Raw genomic sequence first — 26,640 nt, 5'->3', positions numbered from 1 at the left:
AATGTGGCTACTGTGGCTGAGCCAAAATGGTCAACATGTGTTGCTTTGGTTTTATAAGCCTATTAGACCTTCAGTTTATGTGCTGACTCCTATGATACATAAGTGTCAGAAACACTCAGCTTTCCCCTGCTAAATAAAAGTGTTGAGTGCATGTGAACATTGTATTCTTTGTGTTAGTGGCGGCTAGGGGATCGTGCTGTTTGGGTTGGATCTCATCTGTCTTTAAGCTGTCTGCTGTCACACAAAGGACTATGTGCCATCACACTTTCCAAACAAGCCCTCTCTATATGACCATGATGTCCTGTCCAGTGGCTGCCCCCAGGAATGTTCCCTTCAGTCTTCCATGTTGGTCCCTCTGCTATGTGCAAATAATCAGCCTTTCCATTCAGTAAGATGTTGTCGTTCTTAAGTCAGCCTCCGATCGAGGTTCACCCTTTTCATTCAGTTTGTTCATGTGTTCCTACTGCGGGAAACGTTGTGTGTTACTGATAAAATTCTTGAATTCCCAGGAGATCTGTTCTCCGGGTTTGTTTTGGAGGTGGGGCTACGTTTACATCTTGACCTGGAAATGAGAGGAACAGGCGTCGCTCCTCATTCTCCCTCTAGGACATGTGGCTCTGGATTCCAGTGATGTCAAGAGCCTTGTTAATGTTATATACTTCCTTAAAAAGACTTTATTGTAACCACAGAGTCTGTTGCCATATTGACCATGTTTTTTTCCCCCGCACAGATGATTCTCCTAATTGACACTCCTAATTGGCATATGAAGTTCTTTATTTTCTTCTGTGTTTACATGAATTTTAGTTCATGGCAGGATTTATTGTAGATTGTTACAGTACATTACCCTCAGCTGAAATAGAGGGTGGAGAGGAGCCAAATAACATAAAAAAAACTCTGAAAATCATCTCAATGTTTTTCCCTCTGAACAAAAACGTTCTTGATTTGACAGTTTAAGAGCTGACTAAAGTTGTATATGCTTAGTCTATATCGTCTCTAGTCTAGATCGCCCACCCTGTGAATCTATTCATGTGTGTGACATCTACCAAGTGGACAGGGTCAAAGGGGGTGTGGCCTGGCCGTAAATGTGTCACTTGGCTGGGCACGGGGCGGAAGCAGTGCCATATTGACCAGATTGATGAACATCCCTCTGCTCATTTCCTGTCACTAACTAAACAATGGGGTTAAAGTAGCTAATTAGTGTCCTCTCTGTTCAATAGACGAACACCAGAGAAAGCTCATTAAGGCTAACCACACCATTTAGCCAAATAGCCCCTACTGATTGGTGTAAGAAATAGTTGGAGGAGTTAGACTGCTGAGTGTTGTTTACTCGTCATTGTGGAAACTTTCTGGCCTAACAGGAGAATGTAGGCCTAATGTGAAATGCCTCCGCAGGGCAATGCTCTTAGCTGCTGTGGGACCTTGTGTTTGGTTTTTATACTGGAACTTTGACTCATGAGGCTGGTAGCTAGTCTGGGCTCTATGTTTGTCGGTCGCCTAGCAACAGCAGCTGCCAAGAGAAAGCGAAGGAATTATGATGACCCACAACATAAAAGTGCTAAAATGCCCAGAACCATTCTACTCCTTTTACAGCTTTTTTTTTATTTGGGGGGTGGGGGATGGGGTGGGGGGGGCGTTCTTTGAGAGCTAATTTTAGATCACACTATCATTCTACAAAGCAACAGCCTGAAAGCTAATAGCCATGCTGTTGCTAGTCGGCTAGCTGTTCAGTGAACTGTAGTTTGGATAGAAGCTGCAGCCTGGTCTTGTTACTGCTAACGTTACAGTAGATACAGTTCACCAGCTGTTTCTTTTGGCATTGTTGAGTGGCATGGCATCCAAAATAAACCTGCAAACATTATAACCTTTTCAACAGTTGTGTCATATTCTTTCCTATCTCTTCAAAGTGAAGCAACGGCTAGAATCTAGTTCAACAGATCTTTTGCTGGATTCGGGCACTAGGCCTATAGGGTGAACCAGAGACCCACCCTTGTTGCTCCATAATGTAATTTCCCTATCCTGTTTCTGCGCAACACTACACAGGGTGACCTCTGCCTGGCGTGGGTGGGGACCAGTGCGTTCTCCTCAGTACTCTCTCAAACACCAACCGAACGATCAGTTGGAAGCCTAGGAGAATACGGCCCCTGTGTAACCCAACACTTGCTGTAGGATGCTGTGGTCGACTCAAATTATATTGGATCCTAATTGCGTTATGTAGGGTCGGACCCTCGTTGACAGCCAAATGCGGGGGAAAGAGTGGTCTGTGTGGTTGAGGGGAGGGGAGGAGAGTGTGGGAGGCGTATTTTCAGATAATCTGATACAGATTGCAGCAGCAATTAATAAATCTCGGGTGGGGGCTGTATGCTAGGCTCAGTCACGCTGCACTGGTCTCTGCCCAGACTACTTTCAATCACTTATGTGCTGTGTGTGTATGCTGTGTGTGTGTGTGTGTGTGTGTGTGTGTGTGTGTGTGTCAGCTCCACAGGGTGGCCGGGATCATCCACGTGTTTTGCATATTACAGTAGATTGAAGAGGGCCTTAGATGCAGGATTACGTCGACATAAACTGTGTTATAAACGCTGGAACTTGCAGAAGCCGGCGACACCACCGTGTTGAATTTGACACCAGGATACAGAGGGACACAGTCTCCTACAGAGCGGACTTTGGCAGGGGAAGCATTCTGAGGTGACGCTAGATTCTGATCGCAATCTACACTATTCATATACCTAGTCCCTGCGACATGCTAGCGTCATGTCCAGGGGGGTGTACTTGTACAACAAGCTGCCTCATGCTAAGGAGTCAGGAGATAGGCTCCTTCCCTTGAGAGCCATGAGATAGGCTCCTTAAGGGCCACTAGGCTCCAGAACCATCGGTTCTCAAGACTATTTACTTTTACTTTTCCCCGACAGTCTGTTTGTGATATCGACCGTCTTGTCGATTGTCTGTTTTCAACCTGACAGTTTGGGAGCTATCGGAGAAGAGAGTGACGCACGAGAGCTGGCATGCACACACGCACACACACACACACACACACACACACACACACACACACACACACACACACACACAGGGGTGTGTGTTTGCGTGGTGTGTGCGCGTATATATCCTCTTGTTCTGTATGCGCAGGTGGACCCAGCCTCTGATGGTGCTTTAATCTGGCCCGTCGTCTTCAAGGCCAACAGAGCCGAGCTCTTTGTGGCATGCTGGCCCAGTGGCCTTAATCCTGTTCCATCACCACAGGGGGACATCCCCGTGCCCACCCACCCCTCCCCCCCCCCCCCACCCCCTCCCCCACAGAGCCCTCTGCCCCTGATCCCACCACACCAGTCTGTCACCAGGAAACGGCAGTCCCTCGGTATCACCAAGCCAGAAACCACCTCCCATCACCTCGTTCTCCCCCAGTCCTCTGCGTGGAGCTGTGAATATGTCACGTTTTTATTTCTGGAGAGCCGTCAACCGTTGCCGGGTACCTCAGTCGTCCACAGTACGGTTTTGAGGGGTCTGGGGGGAGGGGGGTCACGGCGGCGTGTACGAGAGAGAGAGAGGTGTTTTGCCTCCCGGTCGAGGTGGGTTTGGTCATGGATGAGTCGGCACCGGATACCCTCGGGCACTCTGGACCTGAATGACGCACACATACACACTGAGCATGACACACACACACACACACACACGGTACATTGGTCATTGATGTCCGTAGAGCCAGCACGGCATAGGGCCCCGAGACGTGATCCGTGCCCTTTCTCCCACCCCCACTCCTGGGGAGCGGGCTGGCTGTTTGGCCAGCCGGGGGGGGGGGTGGGTGTGGGTGGGGGCGGAGCATCACCCCATGGATCTGCCGCGGAGGAGGGGAGAGGCTGATGCCGCCTGGCAGTTCTGTGTCATACATGTGCACACGCTCAACATACGAGCGACAACTCGGCACGCAAGCCGCACACAGTCATGGACTTCAACAGCTGGAAGGCTGCATGCAGGAATGCATATTTAGTATAGATATGCATATCTAGACTACAGTACTCAAGACCAGAAGGCCCGTGATATTACGTTTCTTCATAATGAGCTTGAACTGGCCTACATAAGAGGATTTAAGATATGATTTATTCTGTGGATGCCTCTACAGTTGGCGGAAAATGGCGCTGCACATGATTTCTTGCCGATTCATCCCACCCCCCGGTGCCAACTGCCCCAGACAAATGTAATATTGTCTGCTATGGCGCTGCTCTTCCTCCTGATGAATCCATGTGAGTTTGTAATCCACTTGCAGATGTGCAGGGGCGGCACGTAGCTCGGGTGAGCGGCCGGCTGGGGATCGGAAGTTCCCGGTTCAATCCCAGCTCCCGGCAGTGAGCCGAAGTGTCCTTGAGCGAGACACTGAACCCCAAATTGCTTAGGAGCAGCACGGCAAGAAGGCGCCAAGGACGTTGTTAGCATCGGGAGGGGGGAGTGAGTTCTGGTCAGGGGGTGGGGTATCTTCCGGGCTTTTCTGTGAGGTGTTTGCAAGGGTTTCCCCCGTAAAAACCTGCAGAAGAACAGATCGCTGACGCTGTCCGTCCTTGACGGGAGCGTTGGTCCCCGGGTGCAGCTCATGAACGCGCCTACTGTCCCCCAGCCTCCCTTGGGGGAAGGACGATGGGATTGGTTAAGAGCAGAGGAAGCATTTCATCGGCAACCCTAAAGCCTAAATGATGCTTCTTGAAAAGTGTCGCTCGACAAATGACGCTCTACAAAAGAAAAGTATCGCTCGACACTTCGCGTCATCATCTCTATGGCAAGAATGTTGTTGTCATTCTGAGAGAAGCGGCTTTCTGAGGGAAAGAGTTTAATCTGAGGTAAAGAGATTATTCAGAGAGCGGTTTTCATTGTTATTGTTTTCATTCTTTTCCGCAGTACTTGGGCATCTCTGTGAAGGGGCAGGGATGAATTGTATAGGTGGGGATATCTCCTCACGCTCCTCTACTCCTTCCATGACAGCCAAAACTAAAACAAGGCTGCGGAACAAGCATATCCATGGCAACGCACGAGCCTTCTATCTAGCTATCCAATAACACTTGAGCGACAATTTGTGACGGAGTCAGCGATATTAGAAAAATCCGTTGGTGCCCTCGGATAGCCCCCAGTGACACTTTCTTTTCACAAAAAAGTGTCGCATGAGGTCAAAAGTGTCGAGCGACGGAGCATAAATTGGGCTTAATGCATGTATGTGTGGGTGGGGGTGTGTTTCCTGTGTCGCCCAAGTGAGTCAAGTATGATAAATAAAGAATATTCTCTTCTTCTTCAGGCAGGTTCACTCAGTTACAGCCATTCTTACCTGACTGAACCACATAAGGGCTAGACTGTGGTCAAGCTAGGCCATAGCTCACTACCAGGACCTGCCTGGTGTGGTCACTGCTCCTGTCCTCCCCACTCCTCACTCTGGCCTCCAGGGCATCTGTGTCCTGGTGTTCCTGTTCCCGTATAAGGCCCTTATCCCTGGCAGTGCCTACCTTGGCCCCTGGCCCCTGGTCTAGTCTGAGAGACCAGGACTGAGTTGTTTGTGTCCCAGATTCAGACATGTGTGTGAGCTCAAACCCAGGCCCTGTCTCCTCTCATCTTCTGCTCATGATCACAATGAGCTGGAGCCAAGATAATGGCCTGCGTCTAGTGGACAGTGGAGAATATGTGCGCTGCACTCATGGCAATTGGGTGTCAATTTCCTCTCCTTTGTTACTTTTCTCGCTCTCTCCTTTCAGTGGTTATCTCTCATCACTTTTGTTCCATTCTACCTCACCACAATGGAGCCGTAATAGGCCATTCGGGTAGGGTATAATACGTTCTGGTAGTGTACGGTATAATACTTTCTAGTAGTGTATAATACGTTCTGGTAGTGTATAATACATTCTGGTAGTGTATACTACATTCTGGTAGTGTATAATACATTCTGGTAGGGTATAATACGTTCTAGTAGGGTATAATACATTCTGGTAGGGTATACTACATTCTGGTAGGGTATAATACATTCTAGTAGTGTATAATACATTCTGGTAGGGTATAATACATTCTGGTAGTGTGTAATACATTCTGGTAGGGTATACTACATTCTGGTAGGGTATAATATATTCTGGTAGGGTATAATACATTCTGGTAGGGTATAATACATTCTGGTAGGGTATACTACATTCTGGTAGGGTATAATACGTTCTGGTAGTGTACGGTATAATACTTTCTAGTAGTGTATAATACGTTCTGGTAGTGTATAATACATTCTGGTAGTGTATAATACATTCTAGTAGTGTATACTACATTCTGGTAGTGTATAATACATTCTGGTAGGGTATAATACGTTCTGGTAGGGTATAATACATTCTGGTAGGGTATACTACATTCTGGTAGGGTATAATACATTCTAGTAGTGTATAATACATTCTGGTAGTGTATAATACATTCTGGTAGTGTATAATACATTCTGGTAGGGTATAATACATTCTGGTAGGGTATAATACATTCTGGTAGTGTGTAATACATTCTGGTAGGGTATAATACATTCTGGTAGGGTATAATACATTCTGGTAGGGTATAATACATTCTGGTAGTGTATAATACATTCTGGTAGGGTATAATACATTCTGGTAGGGTATAATACATTCCGGTGGTGTATGTTATGTTATGTTATGTTATTTTTATTTATAATGCGCCCCCCAACCAACTGTTACATCAGCCCGGGGCGCAGCCCGGGTACAAACGTGTATAATGCATTCTGGCAGTGTATAATACATTATAGTAGTGTATAATACGTTCTGGTAGTGTATACTACATTCTGGTAGTGTATAATACATTCTGGTAGTGTATAATACATTCTGGTAGTGTATACTACATTCTGGTAGTTTATAATATGTTCTGGTAGTTTATAATATGTTCTGGTAGTGTATACTACATTCTGGTAGGGTATAATACATTCTGGTAGGGTATAATACATTCTGGAAGGGTATAATACATTCTGGTAGGGTATAATACATTCCGGTGGTGTATAATGCATTCTGGTAGTAGTGTATAATCCATCAGTCGGGGTCAGATGTCCGGGTGTTGCACCAGCCAGTGTATCGGTGGTTCAGAGCGCAGTCCACCCCCCACCGCAGCCTGGGTCCCGGACTCACACGGCGACGCCCACCCTCTGTCCACGTGGGCCGGGGCCGGGGGAGAGGGCCGCACGTGGGATCTGCAAACACACTAAACGAAGCGCCACTCAGCGGGGGGGGGACGCCTGCAGGTGACTAACACGCTGGGAATGTTGGGGTTGGGAGACCAGCACGCAGCACGCAGCTCAGGCAGAAAATACTGTACAGGACTGTCAGACGTGAGTTACAGGAGGAACAAAAGAGCCATGTGGGTCGTCCTACTGTAGATATACGGTTGTCGAGGCTGCATGGTTGCACGGTCTCGATGGTTTGTATTCCCATGAGTATCGCCTTGTCTCTCCGCATGGCTGGTCACATGCTTTTGGGCCTTCGTGGGAATAAACGCCTAGCCTTTTATGAATCATATCACAACCACAACGGCGTACTCAATCTTCCCTATAACACTTATTATGAAATCCTCCTCCGCTTGGTCTGTGTTCTTCATCCAGCTTTTTCTCCTGAGAGCAGTCTGTTGTGTTGAGTGCTGATGTAACGCTGCGTGCGGTCTACCCAACCTCGCCCCTCTTGTTCAGTCCACAGACGTTGGGGCTGTTTACCCAACAGAGTCAGTGGGACATTGAATCCTAAATCTCTTCCCTTCCTCACGCTCCACCGCCCCAATTATGAACTCATTCACAGCCTCCCCCCACCAGGAAATACCACAGGGGAAGTGAATGAATGAGAGAATGAATGAAGAATTGACACCGGTTATTTATGAAGTGTCGTGATTGGATGAGTGATTTTACTGATCACTCTCATGCACTGACAAGAATGACAGGTAATGTATTGTGACACTGACTGTTTTGTTCCCCGAAATAAAACGCTGGTTTAGATAGGCTACCCGTTTTATCTTGATCTTCGCAGACAACGAGAGGTTTCCTACTGTGAGAGGTGCAGCTGCTCTGTGACTAAGAGTGAACATGTACTGACTGTTAAATTGCATTTTGCTAACCATGTTATCTCTTTTTCTCTCTCTCTCTCTCTCTCTCTCTCTCTCTCTCGTTGTTTCTCTCTCTCACTCTCTCTCTCTCTTGCTGTCTCTCTCTCTCTCTATCTCTCTCACTGTCTCTGTCTCTCACGCTGTCTCTCTCTGTCTCTTTCTCGCTGTCTCTCTCTCTCTCTCTCTCTCTCTCTCTCTCTCTGGCGGTGTTGCTGATGTACCCATGGGTTTTCTCTCCCCTCATCCTCTCCTGGCCGGCCCCCCCCCCACCTCAACGCACAGGAAACAGACCAAGGTACGTGTCCCCATAGCGCCACAGCGGCCCTCGGGGCGGCAGAGTCAACGTCACCAACATTAGAGCAGTCTCAGCAGAAACAGCCAGGGTCACTCTCAGTGCAACGAGCCCTCTCTCTGGAGTCACGGCTCGAACACACAAGCCTGCTTGGCAGCTCTGTCGCGGGAAACCACAAGCGCTGCTCCGAGACACAGAGAGGCGAAGCACGCGAGTCGACCCGCGGTCAACGGCGCAGTCTCTGAGGGAGATGATGGAGCGTTTTTTTTTTTGTGTGTGTGTGTGTCGTTTTGCAGGTCAGCAAGAGCCGGATAGCCGTGCGTGTGAACGTGTCAGCGCTCTAAGATCTCGTGAGCGCCCACAAAGGCCCACAATGAGAGAGAGGGATGAGCAGGGACACTGAGCCAGTGTGTGTGTGTGCATTCAAAGCTGCATTGTTGGAGAGCGCTCCCCTCTTCACCTCCCCCCCTCTTCCCCCTCTCTGCCCCACCACCCCACACCCCCCCTCGCCCCAACACACTGGTGGCTAGCCCAAGAGACATCCAGGCCTTTCACTCTGGGGAGCGGCCATTGTGTCGGGCAGCGGGTCCGTGCTGACAGACTGAGGGAGGAACGTCGGCGAGGGGCCCACGAGCGCTCCGGGTCCCCCGGGGGCCCGTGAACCGCAGCTTGGCCCCGGCGCTCTAGCAGAAAGCGCATGGCTGTCTGCTAAGCCATGAATACACTCCCAATTAGTCTCCCCCCCCCTCCAGTCTGCTAGGGGGGGAGGAAGGGAGGTCACAGTCCAGCCCTGTCCTGTCCTATGTTCAGATCCCTTTTTGAACTCCGCTTGATCATCAATTTGCGTTTGCGGGTTAATAGGGAGTTATTGTCTGACCAAGAATAATTTGTTATGCAATCAAACCCATATACTTCACAGAGGCTGGCCAATGCGGATGGAAGTCCCGGCCACGAACTCAGCCCTAATTGAGAATGACGGCGCTTTTGTCCCTTTGAATGATACTGGTCTGCAGCCACTTGAGGATTCAGTGACCGCAGCCCTGACAATGCTGACCGGTGGTGGTTCCCTTGCCCGATACCCTTTATGGCGATTAGAAAAGAGGTCAATCATTTTGGGTCAGACGTTCATCGAGGGGGAAGAGTTTTGGCAGGCCCAGCAGTGCGCCAGAGTGCCAGCGGACTGCAGGGTGACGGGACAGATGAGGCGTTTTCTCAGCGTTCTCCCAGCGCTCTCAGAGATGTCACACTGCTGGCCGGCCATGTGTTTCTGGTGACATCTCATTCTTTTGGTATTTGAAGCCACATCAGATATGTGCGGTCCTCGAGCCCGCTGAGGCGCTCTCATCTGCGGCGAATAAGAAGTGTCGGCAGAAGAGGCCGCGGCGCTATCCCAGGGTGCATCATTCCTGCGCTGTCGACTCATAGCTGGAGGCGCATGCAGATCCCTCATTCTCTCACACGCGGAAATGTGTGTCCTGGTGAAACTGCGAGGCCCTTCTCCGTGCGCAGGGGCCCCGAGTCTGAGGGCCGAGAGCCAGCCTGCTTCACCGGGGACAACTCCATCCCCCTGGTTGCCCTGGAGACCGGGGTCACTGGGTGCTGGAATTTCCACTGGGGAGTCGTGACCCTGATTTATGAATGCATTTATCTCCCGGCAGCGCTGCTACGAAACTGGCCCGGGAAAATGGTGGATCGGCACACAGTGCTAACTACCGTTACCTCAAACAGCATCTAGGCAGAGTCTTTTTCTTTCACATACCCACCCACGCGCACACACACACACACACACACACACACACACACACACACACACACACACACAGACAAGCGCCATCCTGCTGATATACTGCTGGTTGGCGTGATACAGTATAATAAGCCTGTCAAGCTTCTTCCCACAGTGCTGGAGTTGATAGAGTCCTGTTGTTCTGGGAGAGGAGATGTGTTTACAGTGTGTACAGTAAATGGGTGTTTACAGTGTGTGTTTCATTGTGCGTGTTAATCCCGTCTGCCTCTGCCGTCCCACAGGTGTTTGCTTTCGACTACTGTTTCTGGTCCATGGATGAGTCCAACATCCCTAAGTATGCCGGTGAGTCACGCGGGTTCTCAGCTGATCCTCCTCTCATCACCGGACGACTTCAAAACATGTCACTCCTCGTTAAAACCTGCCGACGGAACCTCCTGCTAGGACTAGTGACACGCTCTCCCCCGAATGGAAATGTTTTTGCGTCATGCAAAGCCCAGTGCACTACCAGACACTGAGGGGCGAATTCACTAAAGCAAATTGCGCCCGCTAATTGCACCATTACATTGCGCGTCAGTTGCGCCAGCTATGTGCTCCGTTTTAAAAACCTATTCACTAAAGACATTGCGCTAATAATATCCCAGCGCAAACACGCCCATTCGGTGTTTGCGGCTGAGTGCAATTTGCTGCTGATATAGGAAATGACTATAAATACTGCGCATACAGCGCATACAACTCGTATGCATATCATTGGACGATGGCAGACAGAAAAAGAAAGATACGATTTTCAGACAGCGAACTTGAAGGCCTCACGGACGAGGTTCAAAAACATGTCTCACAGCTTTCCGCAAAAAATATCACGACTGCAGCAAAAAATCATATTTGGGGTTTAATTTCCCAATCAGTCAGTGCCATTTGTGTGTGTAAACGCGGAAGACTGCAAACGGAGGTGGAATGATTTGAAAAGACGAGCAAAGGAAAAATTGTCATTTTATGTTATGCAAGTTGCAGCACGATGATCTGGCATACTTTTGGGGGAGTGTATAACATTGCCCCACCGGTACGATCTAGGCATCTTAACGGCTTTTCAGGATTCCAAATGTGCACTCAATCACACCGCGCGTCCTGATGTGAGCCCAGTTGTACGCCGCCTCTCCAACGTTGGAAGGATTACGCACGGGAGTCATCATCCATGGCTGAAGATGATACCTGCCGTCACCTATGATACAAAAAAAATATTGTGTAGGCTATGTTTTTATTTATTTATACCTATATCGGCCCCCAGCCGTTCAATGAACAGCTATAGGGAATGCGCAGTTTCGCGTATAGACTATTATACGCACAGTTTCGTGCTATGTAGGCTATTATAAATAAGTATTATTCATTGGGGGAGCTTGGACTCGCTGGGGACGGGTGGAGAGACGCATAGTCAACTGAGCCTCCCCAGACGCGACTTCATCCTCCAGTTGGCTGAAGAGCTGCGCGCTCTGGTGTCCAAACAGCTACCGCTGTGGTTCTAGTGTTAAATCAAAAAGTGACCTTCTTCTAAATATTCTCTCACGAACAACATGCCTGGCATTGCGATGCCGCCTTCGCCTCGCAACAATCACTGCTGCCATGATCAGCGGAAAGGCTGGCCGCGACACACCCCTTGCGCTTAAATACCACCACGTCTCTGAAAACGCAATTAATTTCACTTTAACTGCGTGAGGCAATTTGCGCCGATCTTTGTGAATTGGGCGGGTTTTGCAATGATGTTCATTTGCATAGAAAGGGGAACATTCTCCTCCCATATTACCTAATTTAAATATGAGCTAATAACACCGGCGCAGAGCAACGCAATGACGAACGCAACGCAGTTAACACCGTATTTCACCCTTTGCGAGGGCTTTGTGAATAGCAAACATTATTTTTGACTTATTTGCACAGGCTTTGCGTCAGGAAAAGCTGCGCAATCCTTTAGTGAATTCGCCCCTGAGTGTTTTAAAGGAGCACTGAGATTGAACATGTGGGTCAATATTGTCTGTATCCGTTATACAGTTACAAGACAGAAGGGCTCTGAAAGTTGCTTATTGAAATACCTGACATGAAATGTATTCCACAGAGTACGTGTTTCCCATATGGCAGAACCTTCTTGGTTTCTCCCATTCATATCCTTTATTGTCACACTCCCGTTTCTACCCACCAACCACTCGAATGGAAAATTGTAGCCTATTTATTCAGCTACGATTCAAGAAGAAGGGCAATAAAATTAACAATTTAATGGTATTTTTTCCACGTCCATAAAACAGTCCGTCGAAGCTAGGCTAATATCCTCATTGTGGATGGTCTGTTTGCCGTTCTCCTTCCATTTTGTGATGGAAATGTTTACGTGTGCATCATGCCGGAGTGACGGGCCGATCTGCTGAGCCTAGGCAGCCTGAAGGGCTCTGGCCTCGGCTTTATTTAGCTCCTTAAACAGCTGCCCCATTCAGCAGGAGCATGACAGCGCAACACTAAAGACTTCTCTATGCGGCCCAGTCTTTTCCAATAATGGATAAACAAGAAAATGCCTGAATTGTTGTTTTGTTGGCTATTTCGCTTCAATGTGTTTCCATCTATAGAGGAATATCCTCTCAGAAGCAAATTATGGGCATAGGATATGATGTGAAGGCTGTAATGTTACATTGTCTATTTTCTATCTTATGGAGGAAACACAGCTGATATCCTTGTGAATGAATGCTTCATCTGTATGATTAGCACAATCTCCATGGTGACTAATCTTTATTTTGTAGGTCAAGAGGTGGTGTTCAAATGCCTTGGTGAGGGAATACTTGAAAACGCATTTCAAGGATACAATGCCTGCATTTTCGCCTATGGACAAACAGGTAAACAGAATCACCATGGCAATTGTTTCAGTTAAACAGCTCCCATGCGGTAATGAGTATTATTGTATGGCAATGAATAGCAGTTTCATTATTGTGCTAACAGGAGGCTGTTCAAAGTGCTTCATCACAAAGGCAGGTGGCTGACGCTGACGTCACCGGAGTGCGTTTAGAGTAGTTCTGTGATCGTTTGCTCAGGTCCTTCTCCGTAGCTCTGGGATCGTTTGCTCAGGTCCTTCCCCAGCAGTGGGCAGACTCTACTGAAACACCACCAGAACAGGAAGCCCCTGTGTTTCTGATCACACTGGTGAATCGCTCAAGCCATATCCTTCCTCGCAGTGCCTTAAAACGAGCTCTTTTATCCCACTTCCCGCCCTTGAAAGGGCAACCCGCGATCGAAGTCGCACGCCCAACAAACCCTTTGAAGAGAACCCTAAGATTCCCACGAAACTCAGGAAAAAGGGGGACTTTGTGTTTGCGTTTAATAGTAATGCAGCAGTAAAGCCTATAAGCAAGACCAACTGGCGCATGACCAGCGAGTCTGGAGTCCAGGCTGTCTCTCTCTCCTGTAGAATCCCTGAATCAGCACATTTACACTGACAACACGCCTGCAATTAGTGCCAACATCAAACACCAGAGCCTGTCCTCAACGAACCTCCATCTTCAGTTCAGAGGTCTTGTCTGGCCGATGCAGGTTCTAGGTTGACAGCCTCTCAGAGAAGGCCAGGAGAGTTCATAATGTCGATGTTCTACACGGGTCATGGTTGTTGATTTTTTTTCGTGCCCACGTTATTAACGTCCAGGTTCAGGAAAGTCCTTCTCCATGATGGGGAGCGTGGACCAGCCGGGTCTGATCCCCAGGCTCTGCTGCTCCCTGTTCGAGAGGATCTCCAGAGAGGACAGCGAGGCCCACTCCTTCAAGGTGGAGGTGTCCTACATGGAGATCTACAACGAGAAGGTCCGCGACCTGCTGGACCCCAAAGGGTGAGTGGACCAGAGAGAGAGAGAGAGCGGCAGATTAGGGCGAGCGGGATCCGTGTACCCGGTCCCGAGGACGCGCGTCAGCGCACAGAGCTAATACTCCCTCACAGCAGGTCTTGTGGTATGTGGTTGACCCGGGTTCAAAACCAGGTCAACTACACAAGCTGCACTATCCTGCTCAAGCTGTGGTCCAACATCTGATTTACGGTCTGAACTACTACGCGTTTGCGCACGAGCGAACTTCCCTGACCAGCACATGATGACTGTGTTGTAGCGTGGCTTTCTGTCTGTTTTTAACCATGTTATGTTCGAAAGGGGGGGGGGGGGAGAGACAGAACAATGGATAAACATTCACTTATAACTAATCAGGAAGTCGCTCCAGGTCACTTCCGTGGGAACGGCGCCTGGTAGTAATTTCGGGGTTCTGTCGCATTTTCCCCCCGCGTTGCGGTGGCGATGCGCGTTCGGCAGGCGGACAGGGCTGTGAGAGAGAGAGGGAGTTTCAGGGACATCTGCTAGCGAGGTGGAGAGGCGGGGAGCAGGCGTGAGAGACGCCCCGGAGACGGAACACAGAGGAACGCTCTGTGAGCCGCAGATGTCTGAGGATGTTGCCAGTCCCGTCTCGATGGCTGCTTCCTCTCTGTAGTACAGGCACGCCGCTCGGCCTTAAACCCCCGCGTGTCTCTCTCTCTCTCTCTCTCTCTCTCTCTCTCTACCTCTCTCTCTCTCTCTCCCTCTCCCCCTCTCTCTCTCCCTACCTCTCTCTCCCTCTCTCTCTCTCTCTCTCCCTCAACCTCTCTCTCTCTCTCTACCTCTCTCTTTACCTCTCTCTCTCTCCCCCTCTCTCTCTCTCCCTCTATCGCTCTCTCTACATCTCTCTCTCTCTCTCTCTCTCTCCCTCTACCTCTCTCTCTCTCTCCCTCTCCCTCTACCTCTCTCTCTACCTCTCTCCCTCTCTCTCTCTCTCTCTCTCTCCCTCTCTCTCTCTCTCCCTCTACCTCTCTCTCTCTCTACCTCTCTCTTTACCTCTCTCTCTCCCCCTCTCTCTCTCTCCCTCTACCTCTCTCTCTACATCTCTCTCTCCCTCTCTCTCTCTCTCCCTCTACCTCTCTCTGCCCCTCTCTCTCCCTCTCTCCCTCTACCTCTCTCTCTCTTTCTCTCTCTCTCCCTCTTTCTCTCCCTCTATCTCTCTCTCTCTCCCTCCCCTCTACCTCTCTCTCCCCCTCTCTCTCTCTCCCTCTCTCTCTCTCTCCCTCTGCCTCTCTCTCTCTCTTTCACTCTCTCTCTCTCTCTCTCCCTGTCTCCGATTCTCTCTACATTTTCTCACCATCGGTCCAGCTGTAAACCGGTGACCGCCCTGAACTTTCCGGCTGTTATCTTCTGCCGTTAGAGCCAGACGGGGGTAAGCAGAATAGGGGAGCAGTGAACTGGAGCCGGGGGTTTTCTACCAGCCTCGGTAAATCTACAGCCGACAGCCACTGATCTACAGCTGCCTCTGGCCAAGCGCCAAGCCAGGATCAGCCTCGGTCTGCGCCGTCTAGCGAAGCGTCCCCGTCCTGCTCTCTACTGACCGTCTCTTTTGTTCTGTCCCTCATGTCCCCCCCCCACCCCCCCTCCCGTCCCCAGTGGCCGGCAGTCCCTGAAGGTCCGGGAGCACAAAGTCCTGGGGCCGTACGTGGACGGCCTGTCTCAGCTGGCTGTGACCAACTTTGAGGTGTGTGTGTGTGTGTGTGTGTTACCGTACAGAGAACATCCTCTCATTCGTCACAGAGTTTCGACTTGTCCCTCCCAGATGATAATGATGCATTATTATGAGACTGTCGGGCTTCCCGGACGTCGATCCACGGGAGTGTATCAGAATCACTTGGAGTTTAAGATTAAGCACAGTCACTCACAGCAGAGCTTGGGCGCAGCCCGGACTCTCAGCCCCGGCAGTGTGAGCCAGTGAGTCAGTCACGGGTCTTGTGATGTCGCGCCACGTCTTGGCAGAGCCTCCCTTAATTAAGTTCTGACATCTCCACCCTGCAGGGCTCCGATCTGTCTGATATCAGTCCAGTGGGTTTCCCCCGCCCCGCCCCACCCCCCCCCCCCCCCCCGCCCCCCCACAGACCCTCCTCGCCCCCCGCCCCCCCCAGACCCTCCTCGCCCCCCCCACCCCCCCTTCCCCCCCTTCCCCTGGCCACAGTAATCCAGCTCCATCACATGACGCTCAGCCACACGCTGTTACTGCTGCTTCTGTTGTTATGGTGCAGCCTGGACATGTACTGGACAGCTGGACTCAGGGCTTCTTTAGAGAGAGACAGCAGAACAACAGCTAAAAATACCTTTGCACCTCTTCAAAAGTCTGAAATACTGTATATTAGTGATAGCATGTCTCGCACCACGTTGCGTTGTTTACATGCATTTCTTCTTCTGAGATATCTGAATAGTTTATCAATGTAAAATAATATATATATTTAAAATAATATCAATATAATCATAATTATTATTATTATTATTAATAATAATAATAATTATAATAATAATAATTATTATTATTATTATTTATTTATACATTTATTATTTATACAGCTCAGAACACTCTTTTTAAAATAATAATAATAATAATTATTATTATTATTATTATTATTTTAAAAAGAGTGTTCTGAGCTGTAAAATTTGCTCAGATTTGACCAATTTTGATTTGCTCAGAATCTTCCCCTCACTGTCTCACTTGTCCATCCTTCGGAGCTACTCAAAGGCGTACACTAGTCTCTCATACATTAGACACACACACACTCACAGGTCAACACCCACTTCTGCAGCCCCTTTACCACTGTCTCTCTGCAGGACATCGAGGTGTTGATGTCGGAGGGGAACAAGTCTCGGACCGTGGCGGCCACCAACATGAACGAGGAGAGCAGTCGATCCCACGGCGTCTTCAGTATCATCGTCACGCAGACGCTCTACGACCTGCGGTCTGGGGTCAGTCCTGCTCCCACAGTGACACCAGCAGTCCGACCGTGTCTCTGACACCGATTGCGTTCAGCTGTGTTCAGTACTATCAGTTGACCTGCACTGTCTGTGTGTGTTTGTGTGCGTGTGCGTGTGCGTGTGTGTGTGTTTACAGAACTCGGGGGAGAAGGTGAGCAAGATGAGTCTGGTGGACCTGGCCGGCAGCGAGCGCGTGTCCAAGACCGGAGCCGCTGGGGAGAGACTCAAAGAGGGCAGCAACATCAACAAGTCAGCCCATCTCCTGACCACAGCACATATCTCAGTGTCTGGACTATCCACCCTGTGACTGAGCCCCCCCCCCCTCTCTCTCTCTCTGTGTGTGTGTGTGTGTGTCCAGGTCTCTGACCACCCTGGGCTGCGTGATCTCGTCGTTGGCTGACCAGTCGGCGGGGAAGGGAGCGAAGAACAAGTTTGTGCCTTACAGAGACTCTGTCCTCACCTGGCTACTGAAGGTCTGACGCTACAACGTCCATCTCTTTATGACCTGTGATACCGTATGTTAACCTATGGATGATATAAGCTTTGGGTCCGCATGTGTAAACATGTCGTCAGGCGTCATCTTTTGACTGCCGCCGCAAAAATGACCGCAGCGCCCCAGTGCATTGTCGCCAACGCAGACGGGATAAGCCATCGTGATTGGTCCGCTCCTCCTCCTCACCCTCCTCGCCCCCCCCCCCCCCCCCCTCTCTCGCTTTCAGGACAACCTGGGCGGCAACAGCAAGACGGCCATGATCGCCACGGTGAGCCCGGCGGCCGACAACTACGAGGAGACGCTGTCCACGCTGCGCTACGCCGACCGCGCCAAGCGCATCGTCAACCACGCCGTGGTCAACGAGGACCCCAACGCCAGGATCATCCGGGAGCTGCGCGAGGAGGTGGAGAAGCTGCGCGTGCAGCTCTCCCAGGCCGAGGTGAGTGGAGCGCCCCCTGCAGGCGGGGAGAGGGGGGGTAGAGAGGAGCTGCTGAGGTCAGGTGAACCCCCCAAGGCTGATACCTAACGCCGTTTCGCTCTCCCCCCCTCCGCGTTGTCTGGTCAGTCTCTGAAGGCCCCGGAGCTGAAGGAGAAGCTTCAGGAGTCCGAGAAGCTCATCCAGGAGATGACCGTCACCTGGGAGCAGAAGCTCAGGAAGACGGAGGAGATCGCCACGGTACGTTTTCACGCCGCCGCCGTTTTTACGCGGGCGGAGCTCGTACACGTTTCTTTTAGAGAGCGCGGTAAGCAGCGATAGCTCAGGGAAGCCACGATACTGTTGATGGAGGGCGAGCGCGGTGCGTGTGTTTGAACAGGAGCGTCAGAAGCAGCTGGAGAGCATGGGCATCTCTCTGGAGTCGTCTGGGATTAAAGTCGGCGAGGACAAGTGCTTCCTGGTCAATCTGAACGCTGACCCCGCCCTCAACGAGCTACTGGTCTACTACCTGAAGGTGAGCTGTCGCGGCCTCCCGTTAAAAGGTTACAGCCTCGTAACTTTGAACCGCAACATTTGTTTTTATAATATCGTGTTATTATTTCTCTGGGAATGGGCCTCAATGAAGCAGTGGTTCACATTACACTGTGCTCCTATGAGAGAAACATCTCTCTCTCTCTCTCTCTCTTCCTCCCTCTCTCTCTCCCTCTCTCTCTCTCTCTCTCTCTCACTCTCTCTCTCTCTCTCTCTCTTCCTACCTCTCTTCCTCCCTCTCTCTCTCCCTCTCTCTCTCTCTCTCTCTCTCTCTTCCTCCCCCTCTCTCTCTCTCTCTCTCTTCCTTCCTCTCTCTCTCCCCCTCTCTCGCTCTCTTCCCCCCTCTCTCCCAGCGTGGGCTCTAGCTGCTAGAGGCCCAGTGAGCGCTGCTCTGCAGGGAGTCTATATAATTATTATAATAAATATTAAAGAGCAGGCAGGAATCACATGAGGAAATAAAGATGGCGGTCACAGCCTCCTCTGTGAAGCCCAGGGGCGGCTCTTCAGCCTGCAGAACATTCACTCACTGCTAGCCTGAACGCCGGTCCGGCTTCAACTCCAACACACGCTGTACACCGACATATTCTCTCACAGAAAGACCTCCCTGCCCGCGCACGCACGCACGGTCCTCGCTCAACGCAGCGCGCGGCGGCGTAGCGGGGGGGTTTTCCCCACGTGGCCGGGGTCACGGAGGAGCGCGCCGAACCCGAGTCGCGTTCCAGACTGTGCGACGACACGGTGACAGCAGAGTAAGAGCAGGACCGCAGAGGAGAGGAGCCAGACGGGGCCCCGAGGGGCCGAGAGAGAGAGAGCAGGACCGCGGAGGAGAGGAGCCAGCGGCCGAGAGAGAGAGAGCAGGACCGCGGGGGGAGAGAAGCCAGGGGCCGAGAGAGAGAGAGCAGGACCGCGGGGGGAGAAGCGTGTGCGGCGGCGGCCAAGCCTTCCCAGCGTCACACGGAACAACAGGCCTTTGTCCGGGGGGGCCGCCACCGGCACGCCCACGCGGAATGACCTCGGCAGCGCGGAGTGGGTGACGCAGCTGTAGGCTCAGACATCCTCTGGAAGCGGATTGTTAGTTTAACGACGCCCACCCTGTGAGAGACACGCCGTCGTCTTCCCTGAGCCCACAGACCGACTGAGCTTGTTTTGGTTTCTCTCTTTCCCACCAGCCGGAGGGGAGACTCGGTTATCACGTCTCTCTTCGTCGTTCTCCGGTTAAATCAGTGTGCGAACGGCGACTTTGGACAGCGGATTTCAGTCTGTGGCGACAGGTGATTGGCTGATGAAACATGAGGGGGGGGGAGTCGACTCGAGTCACGCGGCTCCCCTCTCTAAAAGTCTGAAGTGCGTAAACGTGCTTTGTCTGTGTTCCCGCGGGCAGGAGCACACGCGCGTGGGGGCGGACACGTCTCAGGACATCCAGCTCTTCGGCATCGGGATCCAGCCGGAACACTGCGTGCTGGAGATGTGCCCAGACGGTGATGTCACCCTCACGCCCGTGGAGAACGCCAGGTGAGCCCCCCACCCCCCCCCCCACCCCTCCGGAAACCCCCCTCCTCTCCTTCGTGGTTGACTGCATCCTCAGGGTTTCACATGAGCTCATGGCGAAGGCATCTCCGATCTGAGCCTTCCGGCGTTGATATCAAAGCCTGGCCTCCACGCTCGGAACACAAAGACAGTGTTCCTCTGGGATCTTCATATGCCTTATTCCTCTTACAGGCTTTTATCCACACTGAGCTTTGGTTGTGAAATCCCACCTGCTGTTTTAAACTCACTTTTTTTTAAACTTTCACTCAACAGATCCTGTGTGAACGGAACCATGATCGACTCCTTGGTTCACCTGTGGCACGGAGACCGCATCTTATGGGGAAACAACCACTTCTTCAGGTAAGTAGAACCAAGTAGTAGTACCAAGTTCAAGTTCAATACTTTATTGTCTCAGACGGGAAATTCGTCCTGCAGCCTGGAGCAGCGCAAAGCAGAACCATCAAGATTTAACTCAATTCAATTCGATTCAATTCAATTCAATTCAATAAATCTTTATTGTTCCCGGTGGGCAATTCAGGTGCAGTGTAAAAACATAAACACTCCAAAGCTAGCATCTTTTCAGCTGTAGCTAATTCCTAAAATAGAACACAATAGAAAGTTTATTTGCCATGTGTAAGTACGGGTACAGGTACATTGGAATTCTTGTAAACGGTTGTCAGTATCAGTATAATTATCCGTGCTAATCAGTTCCTCATTCCAGTCCTAGGTACTCAGCTAGGCATTTAAAGGTTCCCAAACTGGCAATTTACTATACTCTCTGTCATCTAGCAGTCTATAAATCAACCTCATCTACAGTACTTATCCCATCCAATCATGGATGACTATATCTGTGTCCATGATGTAGGCAGTGCAGTTAAATAACGTTCAAGTACAGTATACAGTTGTGCATAGTGTTCATTTGTTCGAGTGTTGTCAAGTGTTGGTTCAAGTGTTCAACTGAACAATATTTCAGAGTCCGTTGTTTAATTGTATAGACAAGGTGCTCAAAGCGTCAAGTGATCAGCTCTACCACAGAGAGCTCTGACCAGTAGCTGGACACAGGGGCGATGTTGTGGATGTGGTTATGGCTGACCGCTCCGCCCTCCCCCGTGCTGCAGGATCAACCTGCCCACCAGGAAGCGCCGGGACCGCCTGAAGGAGCTGGAGCGGGCGTCGCCCAGAGAGAGCTTCGTGGAGGCGGACGTGGAGACGGCGAGCGAGGCCTCGTCCGAGCAGGACTACAGCTACGAGTTCGCCCAGATGGAAGTCATGATGAAGACCCTAGGGAACAACGGTATACCCCTCTCTCTCTCTCTCTCTATATATATATCTCTATATCTCTCTCTATATATATATATATATATCTATATCTCTCTCTCTATATATATATATCTCTCTATCTCTCTCTCTATATATATATATATCTCTCTATATATCTCTATCGCTCTATATCTCTCTATCTCTATATCTCTCTATATATATCTCTATCTCTATATCTCTATATATATATCTCTATATCTATCTCTCTTGCTCTCTCTATATCTCTCTATCTCTATATCTCTCTATATATATATCTCTCCATCTCTCTCTCTCTCTATCTCTCTCCCTCTCTCTCTCTCTCTGTCTTTCTCTCTCTCTATCTCCCTCCCTCTCTCTCCCTCTCTCTCTCTCTCACTGTCTCTCCTCTCTCTGTCTTTCTCTCTCTCTCTCTCTCTCTCTCTCTCTCTCTCTCTCTCTCTCGGCCTGCACTGCAGCCAGTTTTAGGATAAGTTTGGGCTCTTGCAGTTTGGGCCTGGAACGGCCACCTCCATACTGGGTGATTGGGCAACAGAAACAGAGTGCGTCCTGTGTTCCTCACAGACCCCATGCAGAACGTGGTCCAGGTGCTGGAGAAGCAGTACCTGGAGGAGAAGCGCGCGGCGCTGGAGGAGCAGAGGGTGATGTACGAGCGCGAGCTGGAGTCGCTGAGGCAGCAGCTGTCCCCCGAGAGGCCGGCGCTCCAGCACCAGCGCTGCGCCAGCGACCGCCTGCCCTTCCCCGGCCACTCCCCCCAAGGCAGGCTCCGCCTCTGGACAGAGGAGAGGTGAGGAGAGGGGCTCGCACGCGCATACACACGCACACACGCACACACACATGCACACACACCACAGCAAGCTGCAGCTCTGGACAGAGGAGAGGTGAGGAGAGGGGCTTGTACGCGCATACACACGCATACACACGCATACACACGCATACACACACACACCACAGCAAGCTCCGCCTCTGGACAGAGGAGAGGTGAGGAGAGGGGCTCGCACACACACACACATACACACACACACACACACACACACACACCACAGCAAGCTCCGCCTCTGGACAGAGGAGAGGTGAGACACACACACACACACACACACACACCACAGCAAGCTCCGCCTCTGGACAGAGGAGAGGTGAGACACACACACACACACACACACCACAGAAAGCTGCAGCTCTGGACAGAGGAGGGGTGAGACACACACACACACACACACACACCAGCAATGTCCTCACAGGGCAAGTGATACAGTATATCAAACACACAAATCAAAGCTAGCTTTATTCTCAGACAGTCTCTAATATTTACTTTTAGGTAACACATGATGTTATGAGTTTCAGGCACTTATCTTGTGATGGGTTTTAAGCACACAGGCATGTGGCTGAATGGACCCCTTGTAAGCATGTGTGTGTGTGTGTGTGTGTGTGTGTGTGTGTGTGTATCAATGTCAAAGTCAGGTTTATTTATATAGCACATTTAAAAACCAGACGTTTGCCAAAGTGCTTTACAATAGCAATCAAAAAAGTAACAATCAATAAAAGCACACAATATATCACACACATCCTACACACAATAGACACACAATAGACACACATACACAATGGATACAAACAAACAATCACAGTCAAACAAAGACCCATAATCTGTGAACTGCGAGAAAGAGGTGTCTAAGCAAAGCCAAATGCCACAAAAAATAAGCATGTTTTCAACGCTGGTTTGAAGGTCGTAGAGGTATTTGAAGGTCGTAGGGGTATTTGCTGATTTGAAGGTCGTAGGGGTATTTGCTGATTTGAAGGTCGTAGGGGTATTTGCTGATTTGAAGGTCGTAGGGGTATTTGCTGTACGAATGTTAAAGGGCAATGCTCGTTTTTGACAACCTGGACCTTATTTACGACATATTATAAGAAGTTTGACTCACCGAGATCACTTTTGTGTAGTTCGGAGGCCTGTAGAAGAAATGTAAAATCCAGCGCGAGCCAGTATATCCATGTAATTCTCTGCGCTACGATCGTTGTTGGTGCCGAGAATATTGTCGTCGTCATTCGCCAGCAACAATCCGATCGTAGCGCAGAGAATGTGAGCCGGAGAATAGCCAGTCTGCGCGCTGGCCTGTGCGCATGCGTGCTGGAGCAAGTGGGGAGAGGCGTGTAAAGATCATATTACAGAGGCTAAAGACCCCGTATTTGAAAACCACAACAATGCCTCGCGTTGAGGAATCTCAACTGTCGATTCATCCAATCTGATTGATGAAAACAACCGTTTAGCGGCCGAAAATAGATTTTGAGAAACTGCATTCTCGGTGCCCCGATCACCGTCATTACATGGATATACTGGCTCGCGCTGGATTTTACATTTCTTCTACAGGCCTCCGAACTACACAAAAGTGATCTCGGTGAGTCAAACTTCTTATAATATGTCGTAAATAAGGTCCAGGTTGTCAAAAACGAGCATTGCCCTTTAAGGGGAAGGGAGTTCCACAATGTGGGTGCGGCATCAGAAAAAGCACGGTCTCCTCTACTTCTCAACCTAGATTTGGGGACATCGAGGTACATCTGGTGGCCTGATCTAAGAGCTCTGGAGGGCTGATTGATCAGGTCTACGAGGCAGTCTGGGGCCAAGCCGTTTAAGGCTTTAAAAACAAATAAAAGAACCTTGAAATCAATCCTAAAACGAACGGGAAGTCAGTGCAGAGATGAGAGCACAGGGGTAACGTGCTCATATTTCCTGGTGACTATGTGTGTGTTTGTGTGTGTGTGTGTCAGAGACGAGCTGTTCCGTCAGAGCCTGTCTCGACTCAGGGAGCAGGTCGTGAAGGCCAACACCTTGGTGCGAGAGGCCAACTTTCTGGCCGAGGAGATGAGCAAACTCACCGACTACCAGGTCACCCTTCAGATCCCCGCGGCCAACCTCAGCGCCAACCGCAAGGTGAGCCCTCCCGCCCTGACCCCGCCCTGACCCCGGCTTTCTCCACAGCCACGTACGAGATGTCTACAGGCAGGCCTCCGGGGTCGCTCCGGCTCAACTTGACCCACGGTTCCCGTCGTGCAAATTTATCGCACGTTCCAGGATGTACGGCACAAATTAGTTTGTCGATGCACCCTTAACAGCTACAGTATGCGTTTGTGTGTTTGTGTGCATGCGTGTGTGTGTGTGTGTGTGTGTGTGTGTCTTCTCGGGGACAGCGCGGTGCCATCGTGAGCGAGCCGGCCATCCAGGTGCGGAGGAAGGGGAAGGGCACCCAGGTGTGGACCATCGACAAGCTGGAGAACAAGCTGGTGGACATGAGAGACCACTACCAAGACTGGAGGGAGGGGGGCGAGGACACGGTGAGAGGGGCAGGGGGGAGGAGGAGGAGGAGGAGGGGAGACGGTGAGAGAGGCAGGGGGGAGGAGGAGGAGGAGGAGGGGAGACGGAGAGAGAGGCAGGGGGGTGGAGGAGGAGGAGGAGGAAGAGGAGGAGGGGAGACGGTGAGAGAGGCAGGGGGGAGGAGGAGGAGGAGGAGGAGGGGAGGCAGAAAGATTTATAGCGGGCACGGAGTAGGGAGTTTTGGGGAGTGTACCGGGTAATTGGAACATCTCTGGAATGCTGGGTAATGTTTTTTGAGTCATGGATTTGTTTTCGGGACTTGGCGGATGGGGGGGGGGGTATAGGGGGGCTAGCCGTTCAACTGTCCGACTAGAAAAGTGTTGGCAGACGTGAGGAGGCGTGAATGTGGGTGTGAGGTGTTCATCTGGAGTGTGTGTGTGTGTGTGTATGAAGTGTTCATCTGGAGTGTGTGTATGTGTGTGTGTGTGTGTGTGTGTGTGTGTGTGTGTGTGTGTGTGAGGTGTTCATCTGGAGTGTGTGTGAGGTGTTCATCTGGAGTGTGTGTGTGTGTGAGGTGTGTGAGGTTTTCATCTGGAGTGTGTGTGTGTGTGAGGTGTGTGAGGTGTTCATCTGGAGCGTGTGTGTGTTAGGTGTGTGTGTGTGTGTGAGGTGTTCATCTGGAGTGTGTTTCTCCGCATCTCCACCAGTGTAACAAGCTGAACAGCAGCAAGCACAGCGACCCGTTCTACGAGGCGCAGGAGAACCACAACCTGATCGGAGTGGCCAACATATTCCTGGAGTGCCTTTTTCATGACGTCAAACTGCAGTATGCAGTACCCATCATCAGCCAGCAGGGGGAGGTGAGCGCTCACAGACCTCAGAACTCGACCGGACCTTTAGTTAGGCTTCAATTGGGTCAAGGTCATTTTCGTCAAATGTATCTGTACCAGCTGAGGCCTATGTAGAGCGGAGATGATGTATTGTAGAACGTGTCAATAACTTATCTGTGTGTGTGTGTGTGTGTGTGTGTGTGTGTGTGTGTGTGTGTGTGCGTGACAGGTAGCCGGCAGGCTGCACATCGAGCTGACCAGAGTGAGCGGGGCGGTGCCGGAGCGCCTGGTGGGCGGAGACGACTCGTCGGAGAACTCCAGCGAGAGCAGCTCCTATGAGGTCATGGACACCAACGGGGAGATCGTCCACATGGCCAAGAGGCTCAGCTGCAGGGTACGACGCGCCCGCTCAAGATCGGGAGAGGCTGTCTGAAAACACCAGCGGTCATCTGTATGAAAACACCATTGGTCATCTACTCCCGCTAAAGTCCAGTCGACTTTTCAAAGGACTCTATTATTATTATTATTTTTAGATATTTTAAAGGCATTTCTGCTTTATTAGAATAGGACAGTGTAGGTAACAGACAGGAAAGGTGGGAGAGAGAGAGAGAGAGAGGGGAAGACATGCAGCAAAGAGCGTGGGCCGGATTCGAACCCACGCCGCTGCAGAAAGGACTAGCCTTTACATGGTAAGCGCCCCAGCCCATTGAGCTACCGGGGCACCCTCAAAGGACTCTATTTACATCATGAGATGGCACACAGATGTCCAGACTCTGGAGTGCTGTTTTACTCTGCTCTGTTGACAGTCAGTGCCATGAAGGCGTGTCCTAGTGCCGACCTCTGACCTCTGTCGTCGTCGTCTGTGCTGCAGGTGCGGATCAGAGAGGCCACCGGCCTGCCGCTCAACCTGTCCAACTTCGTCTTCTGCCAGTACACCTTCTGGGAGCAGGCCGAGGCCACCGTGGCCCCGCCCATGGTCAGCCCCGACGCGCCCCCTCCCCGCACCCCCGACGCCCAGTTCACCGTCCGCTTCGACCACTGCAGGGTAAGGGAGAGAGCCCAACCCCCCCCCCCCCCCCCCACCCCCCTCTATGCAGAGGAGCGCTGTTTGTTGACGGCGAAGGAAGCCGTAACGCTTGTTGGTCTCTCCCTCCAGGACTACGTCGTCCACGTGACGGAGGAGTTCCTGGAGTTTATCTCGGACGGGGCGCTGGCCATCGAGGTGTGGGGCCACCGCTGCGCCGGGAACGGACGCTCGCTCTGGGAGCTGGACGCCCTGCA

At 50.9% G+C, this 26,640-nt stretch overlaps 1 protein-coding gene across 1 annotated transcript in view; it reads left to right on the top strand.

Moving 5' to 3' along the window:
• The window catches only part of kif13a (kinesin family member 13A), a gene marked incomplete at both ends in the record, with an annotated part of 42,251 nt that overhangs the window by 5,305 nt on the left and 10,306 nt on the right, over positions 1 to 26,640 (top strand). The window contains 21 exons of the mRNA XM_084442069.1: positions 8,368 to 8,380; positions 10,403 to 10,463; positions 12,893 to 12,985; positions 13,786 to 13,966; positions 15,590 to 15,677; positions 16,793 to 16,927; positions 17,073 to 17,185; positions 17,295 to 17,409; positions 17,656 to 17,868; positions 17,995 to 18,105; positions 18,245 to 18,379; positions 19,778 to 19,908; positions 20,197 to 20,283; positions 21,042 to 21,217; positions 21,784 to 22,006; positions 23,986 to 24,148; positions 24,406 to 24,549; positions 25,237 to 25,389; positions 25,589 to 25,753; positions 26,231 to 26,404; positions 26,516 to 26,640. The exon at positions 26,516 to 26,640 is cut by the window's right edge and continues 27 nt beyond it. Of these exons, the coding sequence (XP_084298195.1) occupies positions 8,368 to 8,380; positions 10,403 to 10,463; positions 12,893 to 12,985; positions 13,786 to 13,966; positions 15,590 to 15,677; positions 16,793 to 16,927; positions 17,073 to 17,185; positions 17,295 to 17,409; positions 17,656 to 17,868; positions 17,995 to 18,105; positions 18,245 to 18,379; positions 19,778 to 19,908; positions 20,197 to 20,283; positions 21,042 to 21,217; positions 21,784 to 22,006; positions 23,986 to 24,148; positions 24,406 to 24,549; positions 25,237 to 25,389; positions 25,589 to 25,753; positions 26,231 to 26,404; positions 26,516 to 26,640 (2,799 nt within the window). The remainder of the gene's footprint in view (positions 1 to 8,367; positions 8,381 to 10,402; positions 10,464 to 12,892; positions 12,986 to 13,785; positions 13,967 to 15,589; positions 15,678 to 16,792; positions 16,928 to 17,072; positions 17,186 to 17,294; positions 17,410 to 17,655; positions 17,869 to 17,994; positions 18,106 to 18,244; positions 18,380 to 19,777; positions 19,909 to 20,196; positions 20,284 to 21,041; positions 21,218 to 21,783; positions 22,007 to 23,985; positions 24,149 to 24,405; positions 24,550 to 25,236; positions 25,390 to 25,588; positions 25,754 to 26,230; positions 26,405 to 26,515) is intronic.

Source organism: Borostomias antarcticus (genome assembly GCF_949987555.1).
Source record: "Borostomias antarcticus genome assembly, chromosome: 8".
NCBI lineage: Eukaryota > Metazoa > Chordata > Actinopteri > Stomiiformes > Stomiidae > Borostomias > Borostomias antarcticus.
The sequence above is the reverse complement of the archived record's forward strand: the minus strand, read 5'-3'. Positions and strand labels throughout refer to the sequence as shown.